The 27,987-nt window shown below is 42.9% G+C and overlaps 1 protein-coding gene across 4 annotated transcripts; it reads right to left on the reverse strand.

Moving 5' to 3' along the window:
- Positions 1-448: 448 nt before the first annotated feature.
- LOC129076350 (zinc finger protein 211-like) lies at positions 449-24,532 on the reverse strand. 4 transcript variants are annotated; one of them, XR_008529745.1, is made up of 4 exons: positions 24,440-24,532; positions 18,358-18,574; positions 16,431-16,486; positions 449-958 (listed from the first exon to the last, which is right to left on the reverse strand). XR_008529745.1 is itself a non-coding variant. In XM_054580523.1 (4 exons), exon 4 carries the CDS (start codon positions 14,902-14,904, stop codon positions 13,096-13,098), a length of 1,809 nt encoding a protein of 602 aa, XP_054436498.1. In that variant the 5' UTR covers positions 14,905-14,963; positions 16,431-16,486; positions 18,358-18,466; positions 24,440-24,532; the 3' UTR covers positions 11,472-13,095. The 4 variants fall into 4 exon arrangements, 3 of the variants coding, with proteins under 3 accessions (XP_054436498.1, XP_054436496.1, XP_054436497.1); XM_054580523.1 differs by lacking the exon at positions 449-958 and adding an exon at positions 11,472-14,963 and having other exon boundaries at positions 18,358-18,466; XM_054580521.1 differs by lacking the exon at positions 449-958 and adding an exon at positions 11,472-14,963.
- Positions 24,533-27,987: the final 3,455 nt, after the last annotated feature.

A 27,987-nucleotide genomic window follows, 5' to 3' on the forward strand; every position in this document is an offset into this window, starting at 1 on the left:
ACAAAGCAAGCACACAACAGCCTCCAGGTAGCCTGTTGTGCCTTCAGGTCTGTCCCAGATGAACTCTTTAGACTGTATTGCTTCCCAAGGGCATAAGTTGGCTGAAAGCTTGGTAGGAACCCATACTAGGCAGGAACTGAGAAGAGAGGGAAGAGGGCTCCTCCTGGGTCTGCAGGGCTATGCTCCCACCTGTGATACAGGGAAAGCCCCACCAGACACAAGACAGATACTGGCTTCTCTGCTCAGTCTCTAGCGCACCAGGGCATTGGACTTGAGTCAGTTCTTTGTCCTTATCAGTATTTTGGGCAGCATAAATTTTAAAAAAAGTTAATTTAGAAAGTATCATACTGTAAACAAATTATATCACTTAGATTTTCTTTTAACATAAGATCCATGATACAAAGCTGAAGCCACTCAGGCAGATTGTGCTTCTGCTGAAAGTTGGGATTTCCTTTAAGGCAGGAGCTGGTCGAGATTCCTCTCTGTTGTCTTTGGCCCCAGACAGCTGAGTGGTCTTGTTTCTAAAATTTGTACTGTAACCAAACACAGGTCCAGCTGCCTGCTGGTACAAAAGCCAATACTCAAGAGGCAGGTGTGGATGTAAAGGAAAGCAGTTTGTTCAGATGTTGACCATCTGGAAGATGGGAGACTCTTGTCTGAAAGCCCATCTCCACATTTCAGTGGCAGCAGAGGTTTTTATGAGGGAGGGGGGACAGAATAAAGAGATCGAGGGAGGGGATTGAAAAGTTCTGTATGTGCAGACGAGCATAGTCCATTCCTATAAGGCAAGTGATGGTCTGGTGTTTTGTCATCCTGGCTTCACATCATCCTGGTTTTTACATCATCCTGGCTCCACAGTTGAAGGTCAGCAAATCTCCCAGAGCTGGGAGGCCTTAAGGTCAGAGTCTTTATCTTTTGAAGATAGTTCCTAGGATCCTTATACACACATGCTGTTTATCTACAAAAGACACATTAGTCAGAGTCAGCATTTATAGGAACAATGTCAAAAGAATGGTAGGGTAGATTACAATGCCCTACTGTTACAATTTTCCACAATTTTTCCCTACTGTTACAATTTTCCACTGTTAGAGTACCACCAGTTACTTTGTGCCAAGTGACTAGATCCCCCGAGCAAGGGAGGTAGGGTGAAAAGTGTTGGAAACAGAGGGGTTCTTATGAAAAATAATTTGATGGCAAAGAATATACAGACACCTATCTTAAGGGAGCCTAGTCCTATAGTAGCTTATTTCTAAGGGTGATGGTAAAGATGTTTAATAACTAGCATGGCATGATTTGTAAGGATGCAAGGATTGTAGCATGGCCTACTTCAGTTAGGCAGATAATTTTTATGGAATCTTTCAACTGCTAAGTCTCCTCCTCCCACATCCAGGCCTAGGTGAGGCTGAAGGGAAAAGGGAAGGAGTACTGGTGCACATTGTATTGTCTCCTTTTCAGCACGGTGTGCTGCGGGGAGGCCATGGATAAGATAGACTGAGTAAGACCTGTAGTGGAAGAGAACAGATCATGACTTCTGTGCCAGAAGACGACCTTCATTCAGGTTTTCTTAAACCTTTAGAGAACTGAGAGCTGAGCTGTGGGTGCGTGGCTGCAGCACCCCCTTCTGTGCCAGGGGCTAGTTTTCCCATCACTCAGTACTTGTTTGACACCAAGCTTGGCTCTTGTTGAAAGGCTTATGTGAAACTGTGGCCACAAAAGTGTACAGCAGGGTAGAAATACACTGTCAGTCCACCACAGAGCCCTGACCCCTGTCTCTGTGTGTCCACCCGACTAGGGTGTGCACCTGGACCGCAGCAGGAAGACAACTTCCCAGGGACAGTGCTGGAATTCTCAGGTGCTGCTGCGGTCCCCTGAGGCAGTGACTGCTGATGGTGCCCGCCACTCCCTTGAGGCAGTTTGTGAGAACTTCTGCCTCTACTGTGAACTGTATCAGCTGTTACATCTTTGACAGTCACTCCTGGAAGGGGGAGGGGACAGCTGGGTGAAGAATTCTGCTCTGGAGGTTAGGTCTCTCCACCATGTGAAGAGCAGCAAAACCTGGCAGGCTTATAATCTTTCTCAGCTGTGATGAAGAGTTTCATGTGCCAAACCCAGCCCTTGGGGACTGCCAGAGACTCTGGTACCTCCTCCCCAGGAAGGGTCATTAGTTGTTACAGCAGACCTTGTTGCCTGCTTCCCCTCCTGGCTATACCTGGCCTGATCCCTGCTGCACTCTAGGGGGCTGAGTCCTGCTGGCAGCCGGTGCCTGCCAAAGGCTGGCAGTGATGTCTGCCTATGCCTCTGTGGGTGGTTGGCTGGCTGAGTCCCTGCTTCCCTTGGCCACTTCCTGCCACTGTTAATCTCCTCCCTGTGGCCTGTTTCTGGCAATGAGCCCTGCCTGGCAGAGCAGGCTGCATGTGGGGTATCTTTGCCAGGCAATCCTGCCTCTAATGCTGGCACTGGCCCCATTTCTTGGAATCCTTCCTGGGAGGCACCATCCCTTGAAGAGTTCTCCTGGGACCCTCCAAAGTGTCTCTCTTGCTAGTCCAGCACCTGATCACATTTCTGGATTATTTTTCTTAAACTCTTCTGGTATTTGCAGAGTGCTTTACCGTTTGCAAAGCACTTCTGTATTTTATCCTAGCAAATGCTTGGAAGCCTCTCCAAAAGCAAGTGACACCCCTGAGACCGAGAGCCCTGGGGTGGGCAGATTTGCTGAATGGCTTGCTCTGCCTCTGCAACCTGGGACATGGACTGGTGGAAGGACACATCCTCAGGGCAGGGGGGCGGCCCTCTACCAGGGGCCAGGAGTCCTCTTCTTGTGGGACAGGCATCAGAGGGATCAGGAGAGTCTGAGCCCACTGTGTCTCCCTGCTTGCCTGATCTGAAATCAATGGGGAAATTCTCTCACAAGAGCAACAGCTTTGGTTTAACCTGCAGGGGCAGTGGTGAAGTGGTGCAGGGGATCCTCAGGTGCAGTTATTTGTTGGAAGACACTTCCTTTCCACGGAGGTGGCGTTCCTGGGCAGAATCCAGGCCTTCCCCCTCAAAGAGGTCACCGGAAGGAAGACCCATCTCTCTGACTCCTGGTGGCCTCTTCCTCATGAGGAAGCCCGAGTCTGCTGGTGATTGGCTGAGGGACTCATTTCTTCAAAGTTGTCACCCTGCTGCAGCTGCTACAGTCCCACAGCCACTGTGGGTTGTCCTTGAGTACTAGCTCTTCCTGTCCCCTTTGTGGCCTCCCCTCCACACACATGTGGACATGTATGCATGTGTGTGTGTGTGTGTGTGTGTGTGTGTGTAGGTTTGGGGTGGGCCTGCACCCCTTGGCTGTGGGAGCCATGAGGCAGTTGGGTTCACTTGGGTCATGCCAGAGTGCTTCTGTTTATACTGAAAGCCTAAAACCTTCTAGCAAAAGGTTAGATCTTTAAGGAAGAGTTGTTGGGCAAGTCAATGAGGTGACAGGAAGATCTGGGACCTGAACTGGAGGGTGGGGACACCATGATGTTTGTTTTGGCACAATGGAGTCTTGGCTGTTTCTGGATCAAAGGCCTCACAAGGAAGGTGAGAGTCTAACCTGATAGAGCTGGTGATTTCTCTGGTACCAAGTGTGTGCCCTATTGTAGCTGCAAAGGGGAGCGTAATTAAAACTCTATATTTACAGAACCTAATGCCTGTGCACAGCTTTTACTATATGCTTTAAATATACACACATACATACATGTATGTGTGATATACATATATACACACATCTGTATATCTATATATCTAGTATAAATACATATACACAAATACAATCACACACATCTATCTAGCATCTTATTTCTTTTCCTACGTATCTTCCTATCTACCCATCTTAAAAACCAAGAATTCATGTGATACCTCCCAAGTTCAATTGAACACCTAAGGTTCATTTTAACCTACTTCCTTTCCATGTGTAATTTCATTTTCCCAAAGTGAAAAACCAAGCTTTAATTATCCACAATATATTTACTGGTTTGCTTAATCCTAGAATACATGGAATATAGTTTCAGAATTGCTAACTAAGTCTTCTGTGGAAAACAAATCTACTACCTAGAATTCAGTATTTGTTAGAACCTGAGGGTATGGAGGCAGAATACTGGTTTAAAACTTACTCCCCGCCTTTGCTGTGTAAGCCATTCATTTAAAATATAGTCAGGTTTATATGCTCTCATTTGTATTCTACGTTAAGAGTTTTCCCCTTTTATCCTTGATTTCATTCATTTAAAAAATTGAGTATGTGAAATATTCAACATGGTTGTAAAAGTCAGAACTGCAGAAAACCGCAAACTACCAAGTCTCACTCTTCTCATTCCGTCACCTTATTTTCACCCCATTTCCACCCACTCCCTGGAAGTAACTTATCACATTACTTTCTGGCTTACCTATTCTAAGTTTCTTTTTCTACAGTTGTCCAGATAATGTATATATGAGGTCTGCCCAGGAGGTATCCAGCAATGTAATATGAAAAATAGACGCATTTGTTAAAGAAGATACGAGATACAAGAAACACTGTACACAGGACAATGACCCCCCCAGTTCCCTTCAAAGTAGGCATCTTGGGTCTCACAGAGTTCTCCCAATCGCCATCAGTGGCCCTGCCATATTTTCCTGAATCCCATCTATGGTCTGAAATATTTTCCCTTTCAAATGTGATTTCAGTTTTGGGAAAAGCCAGATGTGGCAGGACACCCAATCTGGGCTGTAGCGGGCTGAGTTGCCTGGGTGATTTGATGTTTCACCAAAAAAACTCTGCATAAGACATGATGCATGAACAGGCACATTGTCGTGATGAGCTGCCCATCACCTGCGTCACAGCTGTGGCACATGGCTGTGGCCTCCTGAATCACCAGAATAGTTCCGTGGAGGAATGTTCATTGCTCTCCTTGGTCAGTCTTTTTGAATGCAATGGCTACATAGTACATATGCTGCTTCAATGGCGTCTACTGCCCTCACTGTCTAGTACTGTGAAGTCATCGTTTTCAAGCACATGCATTCCAGTCCACTCTCCTTGGCTGCCAGTTTACATGGATGTCACACAAACCATACTCATGACATTAACAATGGCTGGACTTTTTCTGGACAGACCTCGTATTTTCTTATTCTTCCTTCTTTCTTTCAAAAAAGGTGGCATAATTACTCTCTCTCACATTTTTATTTTTACCTTAACAATGTATTTTGGAAGCCATTCCATATCAGTTTATAGGTATTGTTCTCCTTTTTGTAGCTGTGTAGTATTCCATTGGGTGGATGCAAGAGGAGTTATTCAGTCAGCCATTCTTGCATGTAAATTATTTAGGCTGTTTCTACTATTTTGCAGTTACAATGCTAAAATGAATTATTTTGGGCATACATATTCTTGTACAGCTGGAGATGTGTGACCAGGGTAAACTGCAATAAGTGGAAAAAGCATGTGACATTTTGTTAGATATTGCCCAATTGTCCCTGATTAGTGTTGTACAATTTGCATGCTGACCAGTGATGTATAAGAGCACTTATTTTCCCTCAGGCTTGCCAACAGAATGTGTTGGTGTACTTTTTAATTTTTGCTAATCTGATAGATGAGAAATAGTATCTCAGTATTACTTTAATGTGCATTTTTAAAATTGTGAGGTTGAATATTTTTTCACATATATAAGGGACATTTTTAATTATTTTTTGGTTAGTCATCTGTTCATGGCTTTGCCTATTTTCTATCAGGTTTTTGCAACTTTTTCCCTCCGATTTTTAAAAGTTCTTATATATTAGAGATGTAACACATTTACCTATGTTACATGTTGCAAATAGTTTCTCTGTCATTTTAGACTTTTGTTTTCTTATAATAATTTTATTTTCATATAAAGAAATTTATTAATCTTTTATTGCTTCTGGATGTTTGTTTTTACTAAACCTAGGAACATTAAATTATAATAAACTCTTTTTTTGGTATAAATAAATTAGTTGAGCTTAAAATAATATGTTTTCATAACCTACTTTTCAATTTTAAAAGTTTTCCACTTTCTTTAATGTTCTGGAAACAAATTAACCACTTAACAAATACATTAAAACATGTACATAAGGGCACAGACTCCAATGCAGCTCGGCATGGCATGGATCAGAGGCCCATTAGACCCTCAGCACCAGTAACAAGGCACATCCACCCTCTCAAGAACTATGGCAGCAGCAGCAAAGCTGGGTGAAGCTTCAGCTGACTTAGTTTTAAAGTCTCCACTAAACTTCATGGTTCCCTGTGCCAGACAGACTTTTATACATAGAAAACTCTCACCACTTTTCAGTAGTTGCCTAGTGAAATCTGGTTTCATACTTCCTGCGATACACTGTTGCCTTCGCCCTCACACACCACTGTTCATTGCTGTGATACTCAGCCCAGCCACTTTCCTTCCTTTACCTACTGAGAGAACCCCATGGTTGCTTTACGTGTTATAAAATTATCCACGCTCCTTGCACATCTTTTAGACACTCCTTTGGGTTTCCCTTGTTTGATTGTGGATGGTTCATAACTGAACAGAAAAAAATAAAAATTGCCAAGCAGCTTTTGCTACCAGACTTGAATTTACCTTTAAGCTTCTCACAGAAACTCGGGTATGAACTGTGTGGGTCCATTTGTATGTGGGCTTCTTTCAGTAAGTTACACAGTCAGTGCTATACCCCCAGGTTTTGCATTTGTAGGTTTAACTAACCAAGGAACAAAAACAGTACTTTCTGTGTTTGGGGATCTGCAGATGCGGAGGGCTGACTGGATGCACTGTTTTACGCCATTTTATTTAAGGGACTTGGTATCCACTGGGGGGGTCCTGGAACCAATTCCCTCTGCATACCAAGGGATGATTGTAGTTAAGCTTTTGTAGAGTCCAAAGTTATGCTCAAATTTTCAACTGCGCAGGAGGGTTGGTGACCCTAATCCCTATGGTATTCAAGGGTCAACTGTATCGCTAATGCATGCAAATAGTCCATTAGATGAATGTACCAAAACTAATTTATCCACTTTTGAAAATATTTTTGTACTTATGTGCTACTTCCAATTTTTATATTATGAACGATATACAATCTTTTAATATGTATTTTATAATTTGTCTGGTTATCTTTTGAGAATAAGGTGGATTTGGACTGATGGGTGAAATGCAAGCATCTGTGTTTAAGGTTTTTAAAAATCTATAATGCTGAACTCTCAGCCAGTGAGGTTTTATTAGTTTCTAATCCCAAGAACAGAATACCCATGTGTCACCTGCTCACACCCATGCCAGCACTGGGAATTAGCTAGCCGTTTCATCTTTGCTGGATTAGGAGGTGATCCAACAAGTGGGAATGGTGTCACATTTCTGCCTTATTAGAAATTCTAGAATTACTGGTGAAGGTGAACTTTCTTTTCCTAGGATGCTGCTTTATGGACAGGTGGGCCTCTGCGTTGCAGAGGGGCCTGTCTGTGAGAAGATGGGGCCTTATCATTGTTGTCCTCTCCTGCAGCCCCATACCTCACACAACAGTCCACGGGCCAGGGAGAGGGAGGAGCTCCCGTGTTGATGCCATTTGGGGACAGTGCGATGAAAAGTGACTGCAGGAGAAAAGAGGGACTTGCTATCATCTATCATCATACACAGTGAAGAATGGGAAATTGTTCGAGAGAATCAGAAAACTGTTAACTAGAAAATGAGGCAGAGGGTATCCTATCAGAAATGGACAAGGACACAATTCACACAGTAAAGAGACAGAGGGACAAAAACAGGGATGCAGAGCAGAGTGGTAGCTGATGTGGAGGCAGCAGAGCTGAGGAAAAAAGTCTCATTCACCCCAAAGCTCAGAGCAGCGCTATCTGGGACAGTTTAGCTCATACTGCTAACCCTCAGCTTCCTGTTCTATAAAATGGGGATAATAGAATTAATACATCATGGCAATGTTGAGAGGATTAAATAAGAACTGTGTAACCCACTGTCTCACTATAAAGGCTCAGTAAAAACTTTATCCATGGTGAAAGGGGCTCCTATTCTTTGAAAGATCACCTAGATGGTACAAATTTCAACTCGGGGCACTTTCCACATTACAGTGTTTCCTTTAAATGGGATGTGAAGATCAGTTCCAAGATTTTCCCCTCCCCCTTAGTGCCTCATCTTGATACCCTCTGCAGCCCCGTGTGATGCCTAAAAGAATGATGTGTTTCCAAGTAGTCCTTTAGCCCCATGCCTGTACTGTCAACTCATCTCTGACAAAGGAGCCAATAATAGGTTAGTCTCTCTTCAATAAATGGTGCTGAAAAAACTGGATGTTCACATGCAAAAGAATGGAAGAAGACCCTTATCTTGAACCAATCATTATTATTTCTTTCCCGGTACAAAATGACATTTATTCCAGAAAGCAACAAAGGAAAAAAAAAGTGAAATTCCAACATGCATTTTTGTTTTCACTATCCTTTTGTTAAATTGCCAAAATTCATAGCAGATTTGGCAGAACATATGCTCATTTTACCAAAGACAGAGAGGTAGCAAATACACATCTGAGAAAAGGCTCGCCATAAGTCCTTAGGAAAATGCAATCAAACAACAGCGAGATAGCTCGACAAAGTTATAAAAGAAGTTTAAACAATGATTACAAAAAAAAGTCCTGGCTGGTGTGGATCAGCAGATTGAGCACCACCTTGCAAACTGAAAGGTCACCAATTTGATTCCTATTCAGTGCACATGCCTGGGTTGTGGGCCAGGTTCCCAGATTGGGGTGTGTTAGAGGCAACCATCCATGTTTCTCACACATTGATGTTTCTCTCTTTCTCTCTTCCTTCCCCTCTAATCATTAAAAATTAAAGTCTTAAGAAAAAAAAAAAAAGACTGATCAAACCAAATATTCCCTAGGATGCAGAGGAGCTGAATCCCTCATACACTGTTGGAAGAACGCAAAAAGGTACAAGTGGTTTAAGTCACAACTTCCTAATTTTTTTTAAAAAATAAATTTTTAAAATTACATTTTATTGACTATGCTATTATAGTTGTCCTGATTTTTTCCCCTTTGCCCTTCTCTACCCCGCACCCCATACTCCCTCAGGCAATCCCCCCACCATTGTTCATGCCCATGGGTCATGCCTCTAAGTTCCTTGGCTACTCCCTTTCCTATGTTGTACTTTACATTCCCATGGCTATTCTGTAATTACGTTTGTATTTCTTAATCCCCTCACCTCTCACCCATTCTCCCACACCCACCCTTCCATCTCTTTATCTTTAACCTCTGGCATTTAAATTATGATGTGTCTTGGGGTGGGCCTCTTTACATGCATCTTTTTTGGGACTCTGCTTCCTGGACTTAGATGTCTATTTCCTTCACCAAATCAGGGAAGTTTTTAAAAATTATTTTTAAAAACAGATTTCTAATTTCTTGCTCTTGCCCTTCTTCTGCCACCCCAATGAAGCAATGTTGGATTGCTTAAAGTTGTCCTACAGGCTTACATTGATTTTTTTTGGATTCTTTTCTTCTCATTGTTCTGATTGGTTGTTTTTGTTTCCTTATGTTCCAAATCATTGATCTGATTCTCAGCTTCATTTGGTCTACTGTTGTTTCCTCGTTAACTGCTCTTTATTTCAATTAGTGTATCCTTTGTTTCTGACCGGATCTTTTTTATGCTACTGAGGTCCTAAGTTCCTTGAGCATCCTTATAACCAGTGTTTTGAACTCTGCACCTGATAGATTGCTTATCTCCCATTTAGTAGAGCTCTTTTTCTGGAGTTTTGATCTTTCATTTGGGATATGTTTCTTTGTCTCCTCCTTTTGGTAGCCTCCCTGTGTTTCTGTGTATTAGGTAGAGCTGCTTTGATTCCATGTCTTGGCAGTGTGGCCTAATGTAGTAGGTGTCCTTTGGGGCCCAGTGGCAGTCTTCCCTATCATCCAAGCTGGGTACTCTTGGTGCACCCTTCATGTGGGCTGAATACAACCTCCTCTTGTAGTTGAGCCTTGGTTGCTGTTGGCAGATCAATGGGAGGGATTTACCCAGGCAAAGTAGCTGCAAAGATTGGCTATGACCACTGACGACCAACCTCCACCCTCCGTAGAGGACCAGCTATGCAGAGGCATGGTGATGGTGCTCCCATGTGGTCTGTAGCTGTCCACTGGGTGTGATGGCTCCTGGGGTTTCCTGGGTGCTGTAGGCCAAGATCAGCTCCCACCTGTGTTTTGTCCAGGGCCACCTTGGCTGAGTTATAAAGCAATCTGAGATGGCTGCTGCTTGTGCTGGGCTTGGAGATTCCCCAGTGAAGCCAAGCTATGAACCTAGGATGCTAGTTCTGGGCCTGCGGTTCGCTGAGGCCAGCTGTTGTCTGACAGGACATAGGAAGTTGTGAAGCTTGAGCAAAGACCATTCATATGGAAAAGCAGCTTGGGGGAGTCTGTAAATTTGTTTGGGTGGAGTCTCTGGGGATATCCAAGATGAGTCAAACATTGTTAGCCACATTAATACACCAGTGTGCCGACTCTGTGGGGAGGGCCTAAAATACGGGACAATTGCGTCTTATGGCCTGGATGCCAGACACCCCAGCCTCCCCCTGCATGCGATTGATGCCCCTCAAACCACAACCCCGTTCTTGAAGGTCAGGAGAAGTCTGAATAGGTGAGTCCGTGTGTAGATTCTTTAAGAGTAACTCCTTGGGGCTCCAAAAACTTCTTCCACTAACTTAGTCCCCGCGGGATTTCACAGCCAGAAGTTTTGGGGACTTACCTTCCTGGCACTGGACTCCTGGGCCTGGGGGAGGGGGGTCCTGGTGTGAGGCTGGGATTTCTTGCTCCCAAGGTATCCCTCCTGAATTTTTATCTACCACACAATCCTTTGTTTCTGACTGGATCTTTTTTATGCTACTGAGGTCCTCACTAAGTTCCTTGAGCACCCTTTTGAACACTGGTTATAAGGATGTGGGACCAGCCTGTTCCATATCTGTACACCTCCTACCAGTCTGGATGGATGTGGTTTCTTTAATTCTGAAGTTGTCAGACTTCCATTCAACTCGATTTCTGTTGGTTCTGAACAATGACTTTTATGCAATTTAGTTGTAATATTTTTGTGGTGGTATGAAAAGATGAGCCTTGTCTGCCTATGCCACCATCTTGACTGGATCCCAAATTCCTTTTAAGTTAAACATTCACCTACCCTCTGACTCGGATATTGTGTTATGAATTATTGACAAAGGTAAATGAGACATATATCTGTAGAGAATTATACACAAATGTTTGTCCTAGCTTTATTTTCAATAATCAAAATTTAGAAATAACCCAATGTCCATGAAAAATGAATGGATAAAAAAATGTAAAATATTAAAAGCTTAGAATATTTAAAAAAAGGTGAACTACAAATATATCATTAATGAATCTCCCAAGTATTTATGCAACATAAATGAAAGCAGAGAAAGTACTTTCATTCACATCACATAAGTTCTGGGAAATGCAAACTTATCTATTAAAATGAGAAGTAAATCAATGGTTACCTGGAGAGCTGTGAAGGACAGGGAGAGGGATATTAGAAAAGTACATTAAGTAAAAAGACAGTGACAGATATGGTCAGTATTGACTATTATGATGGTTTCAGTTTAATAGATATGTCAAAATTCATCAGATACTATATTTGAAATACGTTGTTTACGAATTAGAAGTTTTGAAAAATGGTTCAACATTATTAGGAAAAAACCTGTATGTCCAACACTTTGGAAAATAGGCTTGGCAACCTCATCCCCTCTGTGGATCAGTCTTGCCTCAGTGACATCAAATATACCAAACAATGAAGGACTTTCACCCAAATGAAAGCAATGCTGGCTGGATTATAAGCCACATCCCTGGACTATAGATACCACTTTTATCTTTGATTTCCTGTCTGGGCACTAACTGTCTTCAGGTGAACACCTGAGAGGGTACATAAGTCAACAAAATCTTTTGATTATTTTCAATGACGATGACTTTGGGCACAGAAGATAAACATGCCTGGAGATACTCAGATTTGTGTACACAATAATCCTGCAGTCTTTTCACAGAAATAATTCTGGATGCATGTTTAGAAGAGGTACATTATGGCTAGCTGGCTGCAGTGTTCTCCAATCCCCATTATGTCAGTGATTCTGTAGCAACCATGGATAACCCCTATGGTCCTACAACCAAGTGATCATCACCCATGGAATTGTAGATATTAGGTCACATGGTCCTTTGCAAGACCTTCAAAAGTGATTCCCCTCAAAAATACCTTGTGAACAAGGGACAAATTCAGACTGCCCTTAGAAGCACTTGAGGTTGTCACACTGGCCCCCTCTTAAAAATGATTTCTGAGTCTCCTAAAACTCAGCATCTGAGCTTCATGTGAGTACCAGAGAGCCCTGCAGTCTTTCCTAGGAGCATGTGGGCAGCAATGTATATTTGGCAAAAACTGGTAGGCTAATATCAGCACCATACCGGCCTCTCGAAGGCAGAGAAAATTTGAGAACCCCACAATAGTTCCTTACCTCTTCATGCTCATAGAGCCCAAGTCTGCTTATAATCTACCCTTCACACTAAATAAAACACCCAAGATTAAAGAGGAAAAAGGCCTTCATTTTACAAACCAAAGGGAAATGGACCTGGCAGTTCTTGCATTGGTAACTTTGACATTGGAAATATTCATCACAGGTATGTAGGAAACCATGCCCCTGAAAAGGCAGTCCTTCTGTAAGCCATCAGCTAAACGCAGATGATATTTTCTGAGGTCAAGACTTGGTCAGGCTCATGCCCCAACTAATCAGAGTGAAGGAAATGCAGATCTCATAAGGCTCAGGCTACTCCTAATTTCCATCAACAAATCAGAGAACAAAGTCAGCTTTCCTGAGCACATTAGGATGGTGACTGATGCAAACTATGGAGACCTGCTAGGTGGCACAGGTGGTACATTCAGCCACAGAAATTTGTAGTGACATAAATCTGGCAGGAGCCGTGTGACCCAACTCGGGCACATATGCTTCCCACATTAATTAAAACTTAAGGCAAATCTCCCTATTGTTGACAGTTCAATGAGATTAAATTCAGAAAAATGGAGCTGCAGTTTCCTCCAGAGTTGTTAACACTGAATAAAAAACTTGTACATTTCCTACACATCTAAGAACTTCTTCCCATGTGAACTCTCATGTGCTTAGAGAGGTTAGAATTTTGGCTAAAAGATTTACCACATTCGCTGCACTCATAAGGCCTTTCTCCAGTGTGAAATCTCTGATGACAACGAAGGTCAGAGTTGCTGATAAAAGATTTCCCGCAGTCATTGCACTCATAAGGCCTTTCCCTAGTGTGAACCCTCTGATGACAACGCAAGTGAATGTTCCTGACAAAAGATTTCCCACATTCAGTGCACTCATAAGGCCTTTCTCCGGTGTGAAATCTCTGATGATAACGGAGGCCACTGCTACAGGTGAAAGATTTCCCACATTCACTGCAGTCATAAGGTTTTTCTCCAGTGTGAAATCTCTGATGATAACGGAGGCCAGAGCTACTGATAAAAGATTTCCCACATTCACTGCACTCATAAGGCCTTTCTCCAGTGTGAAATCTCTGATGACAACGGAGGTCAGAGTTCCTGATAAAAGCTTTTCCACATTCTTTGCACTCATAAGGCCTTTCTCTAGTGTGAATTCTCTGATGACAACGCAAATGATGATTCCTGATAAAAGATTTCCCACATTCACTGCACTCATAAGGCCTTTCTCCAGTGTGAACTCTCTGATGACAATAAAGGCTAGAGATTCTGGTAAAATATTTTCCACATTCACTGCACTTATATGGCTTTTCTCCAGTGTGAACTCTCTGGTGTTGAATGAGGCTAGTACTTTGGCTAAAGGATTTCCCACATTCACCACACTCATAAGGTTTTTCTCCAGAATGAACTCGACGGTGTTGAATAAGGCCACAGCGATCTTTAAAGCATTTCCCACATTCATTGCACTTAAATGGCTTTTCCCCTGTGTGAACTTTCTGATGATAACGAAGGCCAGAGAGTCTTGTAAAACATTTTTCACATTCATGGCACACAAAACACTGTCTTCCAGTAGGGACAGCTTTGTCTGGAACAAGTGTGTGGTTGCAGCCAATGGCTTTCTTACGTTCTTTTCTGGTGTAATAATTTTTTCTCCTTTGAAAACTCACCCCAGACATCAGCATTTCATTTGGCTTGTCCCCGGTGTGAATAGCTTGTTCCTGGATATGTCCTGGGCTGGTAAGGATGTCCTGTCCAACCTCCCGACAGATAAAAAGCTTCTGGGACACACTGAAGTTGCAGCCCCTCACAAGTGAGACCCTGCCCACACCTCTTAGGAAAGGCTTCTCCCTCATGTGCTGCTCCTGGTGCTGGTGACACTTGGCACTGAAATAAAACTGTTTTGCGCATGCGCCACACCTCAATAGTTTCTGGCTGTGCTGTGTTCCTTGCTCCTCAACCAGGTGGAAGATATCTCTCAAGACTGGTGCACAGCGCTCACAGGGGTGGCTCTTTTGGGAAGACAAAGCTATATCAGGATTCTTTGCCTGAGACACTCTCACAGAAACATTCTGTTCAATGGGTACCTCTACATTCTCTGCTCCACAGCAGCAACCTAAAGAGGATATAAGTGCAAAATTCTCCATCATCACTTCGAGGTACAGGCGTCTCTGAGCCTCCTTAAGGAGGCGCCATTCCACCTGGGAGAAGTACACGGCAACATCCTCAAAGGTCACATTAATCTCAGTTGGGGGGCCCAGAGTGGCTGCTGCCATCAGATTCTGTGGGCGGAGTGGGGCAGGAGTGGTGAGCGAGGAGGCAGTCCTGACAGTGATCCCTGTCCCAGCCCTCGCACAGGTCATCTGGGTGATGTTGCCATGTTGCTGAGCCTCAGATCTGCGTCTGTTCGGCCGGGTACCTGGATTCTTGCGTCTTCTCATTGTTCTGGCCTCACCACCATGACCCAGAACTCAGGATGTTCCAAACCAGTTAGGTGATCCTGAGAGAAGAGAAAATGCCCACCAGAGAACACCAGGAGTCAACTGTTGACTTTAAAAAGGACAAACAACTGCACTGCAAAGCTTTCTCTAAGAATCTCAAAGAATTCTTATGAACAAATGTAGCTTTAAAAAAGTTCAGCTCATCCATGTCCTAAAGTACACTTGTTGCCTGGGTCTTGAAGTAATTTGGATGAAATAAACAAACTCATGTGTTCAGCCACAGAAATATAGGATTGAGTATCTACTGATTTCAGATGAAAAGGTGTTTGGAGAAGATGCACCTTCTCCTGGAAGTAATTAAAATAATTTTGAGGGCAACATATTTTTTTGAGGATAAAAATTGTAAAAAAAAAAAAGGAAGAAAAGTGGTAATAATAAAAGAGACATTCGTAACATTAAAAAAGTACTGACTATAAGGAAAAAGACCATCAATAAAAATGAAAATTAAGCACATCTACGGTTAGCTAACAATGAAAAATCTGAGATAATAAGGAGTTAAACAGTGGTCAGAGTTGGCAATGAAGTGAAGTTACACTTGCCCTGAAGGCCTTCCCTACCAGCATGGCAGAAATCAGGAAGGCCTGTGGAGCTACATGCTCCCACTCCCACTTCCTTTAGGTCTTAGAGCCACATCTGTCAGCTGTCACAGTACCAGCATACTTTAACAAGATCTCCCTGAGGCTCGGAGGTAAGAGAAACACATGGAACCATGGCATTACAAATACTGGCTTAAAGTACAGTACTATTTACTGCCTGACAACATGAAATCCTGTCATATCCAGGTGAGATATGGATATGAGGATATTCTTGCTATAGATACTCCCTGTCTCTAGAGAGTCATATATGAAGCAATCACTTAATATATAAGTTATTTTCTCATATACCCTACCACATTTATTGTCAACAGCCCAGAATTTCCTAAACGGGAAGGAAGGGAAAGAACTTTATACCTGCACTAGTTCAGGGACTACCACCTCAACTCTAAGAGGGTGACCAACTCATCCAGTTTGCCTGGGATGGTTCGAGCATTGAAGTCCGCCTCCTGGGAAACCTTTCAGTCTAGGCAACTGGGGACAATTGTCACTCTAGCTCAAGAGTAAAACACAGTCAGGTCCAGGGAGGGAAAGTGGCTGGATAAACTGCAGGAAAAAAAGCAGGGTTCAGGCAATAACTCAGCTCTCCTGGCTCCCAGGGGATGGTAATTTCCATTAAACTAAGCTGTGACATCATAGAAATCTGAGAATGAGAAGAGTCCAGTTAGGCGGAACCTAGTTTCAGGCAGGCAGGGGAAACCTAGGCCTCATCATGCCCAAGGTGTGATTTTCTCAGGAGGGAGTTCACCCATCAGACATGTAGGTGGGAGGGGGCATGAAAAGTAACAAATAGAGGCTACTGGTTACTTACTCCTCTACTCAGGCCTGGACCTATTTCTGAGGCTAGGATATGAACTATGAACTAGAACTCACCTGAGAAGTTTCTCATGAATCTTCCTAGGAAAAAAGAGCAGCTGGAGCTCAGGAAGCTGAGAGGAAGCACAGAGAAAAAGATTAATCTGAATGCTCCCTGTAAATTAAGGCTTACTCTCTGCACAAAATTACAGTACTTAATATGGAAAACAAAACTCTGGAAATTTAATTTGGATTACCAATCCATTACAGTATACCCATTGGTACATCCACTGGGGGCCCCAGAGGAGCAGACATCAGAAACCACTCCTTGCCCTGGCCAGCATGGCTCAGTTGGTTGGGCATCATCCTGCAAACCAAAAGTCAGGGCACATTCCTGGGTTGCAGGCCTGGTCCCTGTTATGGATGTGTGTGAGAGGCCACCAATCGATGTTTCTCTCCCTCTCTTCCTCCCTTCCTTCCTCTCTCTCTAAATAAAATAATATAAAAATAAAAAATAAAGGAACCACTCCCCCTGCCCTTGTGTTTTGACAGGGTGTTCATTTTTAGTGTACTTGGCAATATGGTAGAAAATTCAGGTCTTTGGGGGAGGTATGAAGGCTGAGAAAGTGTGAAGGGGCTTGCAAAATGATGACAATGATGGATGGCACAGGCTCCTGGGGACAAAAATCCCTTATTTTCCCGCACCCCAACTTCACCCCATATCCCTGAGTTCTTACTTGGGTGTAAAAGGAATCTCTGATTGGATAGTATGAACCTGACTCCTCCCTTACCCTCTGCTCTTTTCCCTTTCTGTCCTGGGCTCTGTCTTCCCTAGTTCAAGGGCTTCATGGCATCAGTAACACAGGGCAATAGGGCTTGTTCCACCAGGAACCTAGGAATGTCCTGAAAAGAGCTGAAGGGTCTCGGAATGACCAGAAGAATCACTCCAGCATGAAAGCTCCCAAAATGAACAGGATTCTCTAATTTGTTCAAGAGGAGACAACTTATTGCCTCTGGAGAAAAAACACAGGGGAGAGTGCAACAGGAAGGCATTAAGGAATATTAAGTTTTGTGATCTGACTTACAAAAAAAGCCTGTCGACGTGCTTTTAGGATCCTGGGAAAGCCATCTGCCTCATGTCTCTCTCTGTGTCTCCTAACCCTCCAGATTGCTCAGTGGTGTCCTGAGATGCTTTCATCCTGCCCTGCCTCCTTGCCACCTTACCATGGGGCTCAATGACAGTCAATAACCATAGAAAGTCTCTTCAGTTCCATCTGAATTCATATCACTTGGGGAGAAGTGGCCTCTTTCAGCCAAAGGGAAATTTCAACCTTATTAATTAGGCTTCACCACAGACTAAAATCTGACCCTGAAAATAGTGGGCAAGAGGACTGAGACGCCTGTGAAATGTGCCACGCGTGTGAAATGCCGTGTGCCCCCAGGAAAGCAGTGTCGGAGACCTCAGAGCTCTGTGGAGTGCGCTGCCTCTGGTGAGAAGGGTGTTTTTCACAGCTCTCCTGAAACTCCACCACAGTCTCTAAAGTTAGCTGCACATCTTCTTGGACCCTCTTAGTTTCACTGTGGGGTACTGGTGGGTAACTGACCCAGAACATGCCCCCTAAACTCTGGTCTTAGGGTGTTGAGGTTCATTAGCGTTCACTTATTTCTGAGGTAAGCTTATTGAACATGTAAAAATATGCCAGATTTCTGTCTGGTCAGGAACTACATTTTCTCCCAGAGGGGAAACAAGGCAGTCTCCCTGTCAGATAAGAAAATGGAAAAGATGGGGCGGGTGGCAAGGGAACATACAGGCTGATAAGAAACAGGAGGAAAAGCAATGGTGGGCAAACTGAAGGGGAAGTGAAGGTGTGGGTAATAAGGGTGGAAGGAGAGAAAGGATCTGAGGATTCTAGGGCGAGAGTAGTGCTTTTAAAAAGACAGGAAGAAAGGGAGGAATAGAAGACAGTGGTTGTCCCACCCTCAAATAACTTCTCCCCACACTCACCAAACTGAAAGGCCTTTCCCTTCAGTTGCCCCCCCAATTTCCTCTGGGCCATCTTCTGAGGCTGAGGGCCTTGTTCCAGGCCTTCACCACTTCTCCACAGATGAGGGTCCTACAGGAGAAACCTGAGTTTTTGTCCTCCTTTGTCAGCTTCTCCAGGTTCTGCAACATGAGCTCATACAGACACTTGGTCTCGCCTTTCTGAGGTTGACTTCAGTTGCTGGAGTACAGATGGAATAGAGGAAAGAGCACTATTTAAGAGAAGTCACCCTCTCTATGGTCAGAGAAATAGCTCCCTGAATCAGCTCTGAAACATCCTTCTTCTCTCTGTGCCCGCTGCCATTTTCCTACCCCATCCACATTACTAGAATAGCTTCCTGACTAGTCTCGCCAAGCCCCACTCTCACCCCACCAATGAATTCTCAAGTTAGCCTTCCAAAACTCACATCTAATCATTTCACTTCACTCCTCAAAATCCTTTAATATCTCAGGATGAGGTCCCAACTTCTCAGCAAAGTTTAGTAGGCTCTGATGACTTCCCTTCAGCTGACTCACCCAGCCTCATTGCCATCACCTCCCTTCCATGTTTCCATATCCTTGAACCACCAAACAGGACTAGTACCACGCCCTTCTTTCACCTCTTGTCTGAAATTTCCATAAGCTGTTCTTCCATTTCTCTGAAAGTCTTTCTTTCTTTAGTGAACCCCTATTCACATTTCAAGCCCCATGTTAGATATTACCTCCTCTAGAAAGATTTTACCTGATCCCTGGAGATTAGGAAGGTTGGTCCTTATACATTCTCAGCAATACTCCAAGCTGACCCCTATGATACTACCACACTGTGTTAATTAGATTGTCAACAACTTGAGGGCAGTGTGTCTCATTCACTACTATATGCCCAACACTGAGAACAGAATGGAGTACACAGTAAGGCTCTTAATAAATGCTGTAGAATGAATGAACCACTAACCAACAATTACTTGTGTTTTGCCTCCACCTCACCACTTCTCCTTCACCGTCGTTGATAATGCTGTTTTTCTCCTTCCGCCCACTCCATGGTTATTTCTCTCTCAGCATCATTTTCACCAACCATATTGCTCTTCTCTTCCCTTCTGAGATTATTTCTCATCAAACCCTGTATTCGAACTTTAGTCAACACTGTACCTATGCCATCCAAATTGGAGCGTATCAGGTATGCTCCCTCTTAATCTCCCACCGCCCCTTTTCAATTTAGATTCATCAACACCTATATTCTCTATGGGGGCAGTGAGACCTAGTCGCCAAAGTCTCAGAATTTGTAATTAGATAGACTGGGCTTCCAGTGGTAATGACTTTAGGAAATGTCTTCATCTCAGTCCCTCAGTGGATAATTCTATTTCAGAGTGTTGCCTTTAGGGTGAAAGAGGATAAAATACTTAAAGTCTTACCAACTAACAGCACCAATTCAGTCAACCATAATAATTGTTATTATTTTCCTCCTGACTCAGGGACAGAGTGTCCCTGCTATTCAAGATCACTGCATCCCACAGTGCCCTTCAAATAATTTCAGCTCACACAGAACACTGCTACATCAAATATTCCTGAACTCTTATATTGTATAAGCCTCTTCAAGATGATAGTTTAATGTTTTCAAAACAAACACCTCCACCGTTCACATGCGTTGGGTCCCCCTCAAGCCCAAATCTCAACTAACCACTTCATTCATAAGTCAGCTTTCTGAAGCTATATTCTCCCTACCTATTCCATAGCTCAGTCATCTGGCTTATACCTTAGCCCCAGAAAGAAACTGTTCTTGCAGAGTTCTATGAATTCTTTACACTGCCAAACTAAAATTTAATTCCTCTCATGCTGGAACTATCCACTAAATTCAACAGTTTTATCACTCTGAACTTCTCAAAACGTCCTGTATCCTTTGCTTCAGTGAAACCAAAATCTGAGTTTTCCTATTGTCTCTGAGAAGAGTTCCTCTTCTTCACTCTAAGTTTAAAGTCTGTTAGGCAACTACCTAGAGACCATTTTTATTCTCATTCTACATGTTCTCCTGGTGACTCAAATGTTTTTAAAATGGGATGGGATATAACAAATAATTGGTATATACAAGTTTTTTCTCCTTCCCCTTGTGCTCATTTTATCTGCTCTTGTGGTTTCAGCTTGCACCTGCATATGCTGATGCCATGGAAACCTAAAGTTCCATCTACGTCTTCTTCCATAATCTTCAGTTAAATATCTAAATAATATCAGGATACCTTTTTTTGTTTATGCCTCAAGTTGAGTTTGGCAAAAATAAGCCTTTCTGCTTCTCCTTAATTATCCATTTTAGTTAGCTGCAAGACTTGCTGTACAGTCACACTGTTTAGAAACCTGAGAGTCATCCTGGACCTTCCCTCATCCAGTCAGTCATGAAGTCCTAAGATTACTTCCTAAATGTTTCTGGAACCTGTTTTCTCTTCTCCAACATTAACATCATGGTACACTCTAACCTATACTTCAAATTCCAGGATCGTACCTCCACCTCTGCAATTACTCCCATTTGCAGAGATGTGGTCTAAGGATGCAGAGCTATTGGCTCCTAGTTATAGGGGTAGATGTTTTTAAAGGAGGCTAAGCAAATACTGTATATTGAGAATAAATGTTTTTTCTTCTATGATCCATGTTTCTATAGGTTAATCCTTTCTTTCCTCTTTAGAGTGGTAAGGTATAGAAGTCAAATATTTGGATGAACGCCTTAATAAACAAGATCACAGAGGTCTGTTTAATACAGGTTTCAGGTCTGAGATACAAATGAGTCCTCCCAGCTTACATTTGCTAGCTCAGTTAATGACATTACCTAAGGTCTGGACTAATATTTAGTAGGAAGGACTCTGTGAGTCTTTCTGCTGAACCTGTGGTGGTAACAGGTAGTTACTTGAGGTCTTAGAGATCCTGAATGTGGACCTCTCTTTTCATGTCTTTTTCACCTTAAAGACACAATCAATATTTTCTAACAGGGCCTGGATAATCTTTGTCTGACTTATTTTACTTAGCATAACAATTTCTAGGTCCATTCATATTGTCACATATGGTAAGCTTTCATTTCTTTTTTTTATGTCAGAGTGATAAGCCATTGTATGTATGTACCACATCTTTATCCAACTGTCTATTGGTGGGCACTTAGGTTGCTTCCATATTTTGGCTACTGTAAATAATGCTGCAAGGAACACAGGAGTACATATATCATTTCAAATTAAGTGTTTTGGATTTCTTTGCCTAAACACCCAGAAGCAGCTTTGCTGGATCATAAGGTAGTTCTGTTTTTAATTTTTTGAGGAACTACCATACTGTTTTTCATTGTGGCTGTACAAATTTGCAATCCTACCAACAATGCACGAGGGTTCCTTTTTCTCTAAAAACTTACCTATTCTTGTTTGTTGATTTACTGATAGCTATTCTGAATTCAGACAGAGAAAGACAAATACCATACGATTTTACTTATATATGGAATCTAAGGAACAAAATAAAAACACAAAACAGAAACAGGTTCAGAGAACAAACTGAAGGTTGCCAGAGGGAGTGGCATTGAGGGGTAAGTGAAAAGGTGAAGGGATTAAGTATAAATTAGTAGTTACAAAATAGTCACAGGGATGTAAAGTGCAGCATAGGGAATACAGTAAATAACACTGTAATAACAATGTATGCTGCCAGGTGGGTACTAAACTTACTGGAGGGATCACTTGGTAAATTATATAGTCTAACCACGATGCTGTATACCTGAAACTAACATAATATTGAATATAAACACGGATTGAAAAAAACCTGACAATTCCAATATTTAGATTATCTGTGGTTCTGTATCTGTCATGTTTTTTCTCATTATTTTTAGTTATTTGGTTCTGTTTGTTGGCATGCTTGGTAATATTTGATTGGGTTTGATGGGATAATAGGCATTGTGTATGAAAAATGGCAGAAGCTCTGGGCAATGTTTTCTTCCTCCAAAAGGCAGAGCGCTGGCAGATTTTGATCCACTTAAAGGACAGTTTTAAATTTTGTTAGTGCTGATCTGGTTGGCCTTACCCCTAGAGTGCTGCCCTTGTAGAGTTTTCTTGTAAGCTGGGGGTGTTTACAAGTGCTCCTCCACCTTCTCAGGCCCTGATCTCCAACCTCCAACTCCCTAGCAATACAAGACTGCTCAAGTCTTTGCACAACTTTTTAACTTTGCGGCTGTTGCTTTCAGCCTGGGGCCATGAATTTTGCCCAGGATATGCACAATTTAGGAATTGACAAGCACCTCCAGGAAACTGCACACTGAATTTTGGGCTCATTTCTCTAAGGTTCCCTCTTCCATTTCAAGTCTCAGACTCCATGGCATCTCTGAACTCCAACTTTCTTCTTCCCAGCCAAATTGAAATGCCACAAGCCCTGGTCACCCCTTTCAGCTTGGTCTCTGTTCCTCACTCTAAGACTTAGCCAATGTTCTGAGAGGAAAAAGCACAGGCAAATGTGGTGCTAGCCTAGGTGCTCCCACATTTTCTCCAGCAATTTCCTCCAAGTCCTGCCTGACATGACTTTTCCCTAATACCTTCAGTTACTTTAAGGATTTTATTCAGCTTTTATATTTACTACTGATAGGAGAGTTAGTGTGAGAGAAGCTACTCTGTCATTCGCAGATGTGGAGGTTGGATGTATTTTATGCTCATCACAAATGTCCTAAATCTCCAAGATACTGACTGGTTCAGTTTTCATCCTGTGCCACTTGGATGGCCATGACAGATTTCTAAGTGGCCCCTTACCCCTTACTCATTACCTAGTTAGTAAGTTAGCATGGCGTGGGAGGAGGAAGTCTGGGGGCAGAGGTCTCAAAACAGGACAATTTAAACATCAAAAAGAATTATCTGCAATGGATCTAAACCCACCTAACATATAAAAGCCATGAGTTTATTTTGAGTTTGAGGAAAATTATTTACCTTTGGAAATTCTAAGGGACTAATTCATTATTCTGAAAGCAGGTAATGGGAGAAGATTAAGCATTTCTCTCTTCTATAAACTGTATTTCCAGTGTCAAATCTAAAACTTTCTGAGCTTCACTGTAAGTGGGACACGAGGTACCTTCAGACTGCAGTTAGGCAAATCCCACACACTCATTTGGGTCTTAGCATTCCTCAAGGTCAGATAGGTGACCATGTCGATCACCTTGTTGGCCAGAATGGGACACCGTTCTAATGGAAAAATACAAACAAATAATAATCTATTCCTAGAACCTAGCGCCAAGAAGTAAGTATGTAAGAATAATAAACTCTCTACTAAGTTCTATTAACAGAACCCAGGGTGAAGAGAGGAAGATGTGAGACCGAAGGCATCTTGTTTTCAACTATCCCATACAGAAAGAAAAATAGAACAGACCACCCATTGAGCAAATATAGGTGAAACCAACCACCGGGTGCCAAATAAAGGCAAAGAATCTTTTTTCCCTTAGATCCTATAAGCTAACAGAAACTCCAACATCAGCAGAATCCCAGCAACCCTATAAAACCTCTTTTTCTCTCACCTCTGAGAGACTCTCTGGTTCTGACAGCCAGAGTTTCCGCCCTCTGCAGAGCTGAAATAACTCTTACTTTCATTATCAGCGTCCCTGAAGTAAATTGTTTTATTTCGGGATGCAGAACCAAGTGGTTCCGGTCAGATTCGCTATCAAAGGCATCTCAGTGGCATTTAACCCAGGTGACCACGCTGCTCTAGCGGAGATTCTCTTCCTTTGGTCTTCAGAAGATTTTCCTTCTGTCCTTCTCTTTCTATTTCTCCACACCTTTACCCCCCCGCCCCCCGCCAGTCTCCAGTGCTGGTCTGGGGTGCTGCCTCCCTCAGCCTCGTCCGCCTCACGTGCCGCACTTCAACCCTGCATCTCCTTTTGTGTCCTGCGAAGAGAGGCCAACCGGGGGCGAGGGCCGAGCGTGGAGCGAGGCCTTCCTCGGGCTCTCTCCCGCACCTGGCTCCACGAGGGACGTGGCTAGCCCTAAACTTTCGTGGTGTCCACAGCCACCTCACAAACACAGTGAGAAGCGTACAACCCCGCAGACAGAATGAGAAGCGGACCGGTAGATCCACCGCATACCTCCTTTGCCCTGCCAGAGAGCACCTGCCCAAAGAACACCTGGCCAGCGCGCACCTCCTCCGCCTGGGAGGGGAAAGGTGGCAACCGGAAGCTCCGTCCGAGATCCGTCTTTCTGGGCGGGGCTACCCCGTTCCGCTTTGTTACAGGCTGAACCAGACCCGGCAGTCCAAACTGATTCAGGCGCACAGCCGGAACCTGGTTGACGTTGAAACCCGGAACCGAAGCTCCGTCGTGCGGTCACGTCCTCGTGGGCGGTGCTACCCCGTCCCGGCAGGTTAAAGGCAAAGCCGTACTGCTGGTGGGAGGGGTTTTGAGGTGAAGTTGCTGTTGGCTCCCCTTCTACTCCAGAGGTTCTTTAGTGTGGGTCCCACTCAAGCGGTCACAGAAATAAGGACACAAACTTCAGCCCCATGCCATCCTTTAAGGAAACAACAGACTGTATGCGTATCTTAGAGGGGGAATAGCTTAGGGACTGGGTAAATAAATCGCCACATCTGCCCCATAAAGGAGTTGTAATGAGAGTGCAGAAGGGACATCTTGGTTGCTTGGAGTCCTGATGGCAGAACTGGTGTGTGTGGGGTGTTTTCTGATTGCTATTAGTGTCTGGGCTTAAGAGCTGAGGAAGGAAGGCAGGAAAAGTTAATTTTGGTAGCCTTGGGCCTCCATGGACCTAAGAAGCCAAGGTGGAATCTAGGAGACCAAGGGAACTGAAAGATGTTCTTCAGGTGTATCCGAATACCGCTGCTGCTTATTTTGTTCTTCACCACCATCCTTTGAGGAATAGAGACCACCTTGCCTTCCACCATCTCTGGGACTGCTCCCATTTGAGGTCCAGGAACAACCAGACATGATCTGGTTATACAAATCCTGTGTCAGTGGGCCCAGCAGCCAGAGATGATCAGTTAGAACAATCTGAACATTCAGTGACAGATAGGCACTAGTGGTGAAAGAAGAAAATTAAGATAAAAGAGGGAAAAACCACTTTCTGAGGTTATAACATGATTTCTCTTAAAAATAATTTAGCAGATGAATTGAAGGAAGAGGGTCTTTCTTGAGATCCAAAATAAATTTGAAAAAGATATCAAAACAAGCAGCAGAAGTATAAATATGAATCAAGAATAACAGTGTAAATTACCAGAATTCTAGAAGGAGTAAAAGACATTAATGGATGAGAGAGAATAATTAAATAGACTATTTCTTGAGCTGCAATAAAAGGCTCACTGTGTTTCAGGCTGGACCATGCTTCCTCAAGAGGGGTGACAACACCCTTAAGAAGGCAAAAATGGTTCTTGGGGTAGGGTGGTGGCAAAGAAAAAATACTACTTTTTATATGTAAAGCACAGACCTAATACATAAACAGAAATGCAGGTTGTCTGTGCTATTAAAATTTCATAGAGGCAATTAAGGAAAAATATCTTAAAGTTTCCATAAATGAGTGATACTTAATAAAAGATTGAGAAACACTGGACTAGACTGATGAGATAGGAGAAACACCAAGGTATGTGCTCGTAAAAAATTTGAACTCTAAGGAGAAAGAGAAAAATCTTACAAAAATTCAGCTAAAAAGGACATACTATGTACAAAAGAAGAATCATGCTAGAATTAGTTTTTTTTTTTCCTTTTTAATCTCTAATGCTGGAACTGAGACAGTGGACTGGCCTAAAGGACTACTGAAAAGACTACACTCAGCCTATGGTCAGCAAACATCTAGCTCATCCATCAGGGTGAAAGAAAGATACATAATGCTTTGGAAAGTTCCCCACTGAGAAAAATACTTAAGAGAAGATTTTTCAAGCATTATCACTTATGTGAACCAGAACAAAAATTTGGGGGGAATGTATAGAAAGAAAACAGGCAAACAACTGAGGCTTGGACTATATATGTAAATAATTTATTATGAAGTCTAATGGAAAAATGTGAGACCTGGCAAATGAAATAGAAAGGTGGGTGAGGTAATCAAGACTCACCTGTCTTGTACTGATTGCTAAGCTTATGCAATTATATACCCTTAGACATCAGAATTAAACATTATTAATGACTCTTGAATTTGTAACTATATGAGGTTCATGTAATTCTTTTCATGAAGCATAAAACATGAAAAACAACAAGTCTTTATTAATTGTAAGCATTTATGTTGCCATTGTAATAAAATAGGCCTGTAGCAAGGCTAGCTTAGGTGGTAGATGATTTTTGTATAGGATCCTCTGGAGAGGAGCAAAAGAGAAATGGACAGAAGGTGAAGGCATTGGGATGCAAACAAGCCCATTAGGGATGAATCTGGTGGAGACAGCTCTGCCTCTGGAGCCCTGGTGTAAGTGCTTCCCTCAAGGGCTCTCATGACAGAGGATAAAACCCAACTCCAGGAATGCAACAAGCTGAATATCATCTCTAATTTAATGTCTATTCCTGATGACTTAATCTGAGGCTGGTGAGTGAATTAGACATCTGTAATTTGGGTGGCTACAGGATCAAGGTAAGGGATGGGCTGTTGTTGTGTCTAAGACAGGCTAGAGGTGACAGGACTCTTGGAGGCTATTGATATGTGTGGATGCAGAATGGAAAAGACCAGACACACAAATCTGGTTGTAAACAAGGGAAGTGGAGGGTGAGGTGTGGAAAAGGAGGTGATAGTACATGGGCTCTCCAATGTTACTGAAAGTATGTAACTAAAGAGATATCATCCAAAAAATAACAGGTGCCCCAATAATTTGGGTACAAAAAAAAGAGAAGACTGAAGACATAGCTTGGAAAATATGAGAGGGGCCTTAATCATGACTGAGATCCATGCAGGCTTCCCAATGAAGGGTGTGGGAGGGGCTTTGAGGAGGCAGCCAGACCATCTTGGGAAGATCTGAGAAGAGTATGGGGGAGAAGTCATTTGAAAGGGGATTTCTAGGATGAACATGTGTTAAATCAAAATCTTTCTAACAGGAGACCAAACAGGCAATTACCCAACCTCTTAGCTCTCCTGCTTCAGACATGGGCTGAAATTAATAAAACTTCCTTGCTATGACCTTTCCCTGATAACTATGCAGCATCAGCTTCTATAATCTCATCTCCTCTCAAACTCTTGCCTTGGCTGAACTGTGTGTCCCTGGCCTCTTCCTCTCACGGAGCAGCCATATATTCTATGAGGATAGCTCTCTTCTCAAGGCCAGTGAGTGGTCTCCCTTAACCAGTAACTCTAATGGTAGAACAATTTCTCCTATCACCTATAGAATGGTAATAGGAGCTGCGTTTCCTCCCCAGAAGAAAACAGAGGCACCAAGAGGGGGAACCTGGAGTGGAAGAAATAATAATGTGTATAACAGCTACTGAGATAAATATTTAGAGATAGCCCTTCATCAGAGGGAGTTAACGTTTGTCTCCAGTACTCCAGAACCACCTGTTTACAAATTTGCTTCACTCTCAAACTGTGCACCCCTAGAATCCTGGATGTTTCTCATTTTTCCCCATAGTCCCAATTTTTAATATGGTACTTGAAAAATGGTGATGCTTAAAATATACTTGCTAAATTACTGAGTTAATGAGTGAAAGTACACTACCAA

This window comes from Pteronotus mesoamericanus, unplaced genomic scaffold (assembly GCF_021234165.1).
Source record: "Pteronotus mesoamericanus isolate MK-2021 breed Mesoamerican mustached bat unplaced genomic scaffold, CSHL_Meso_final contig_590, whole genome shotgun sequence".
Classification (NCBI taxonomy): Eukaryota; Metazoa; Chordata; class Mammalia; order Chiroptera; family Mormoopidae; genus Pteronotus; species Pteronotus mesoamericanus.

What these genes read in the sequence shown, in the direction of transcription:
- LOC129076350 (XM_054580523.1), bottom strand. Translation starts at nt 14,904, where the DNA reads ATGAGAAGACGCAAGAATCCAGGTACCCGGCCGAACAGACGCAGATCT.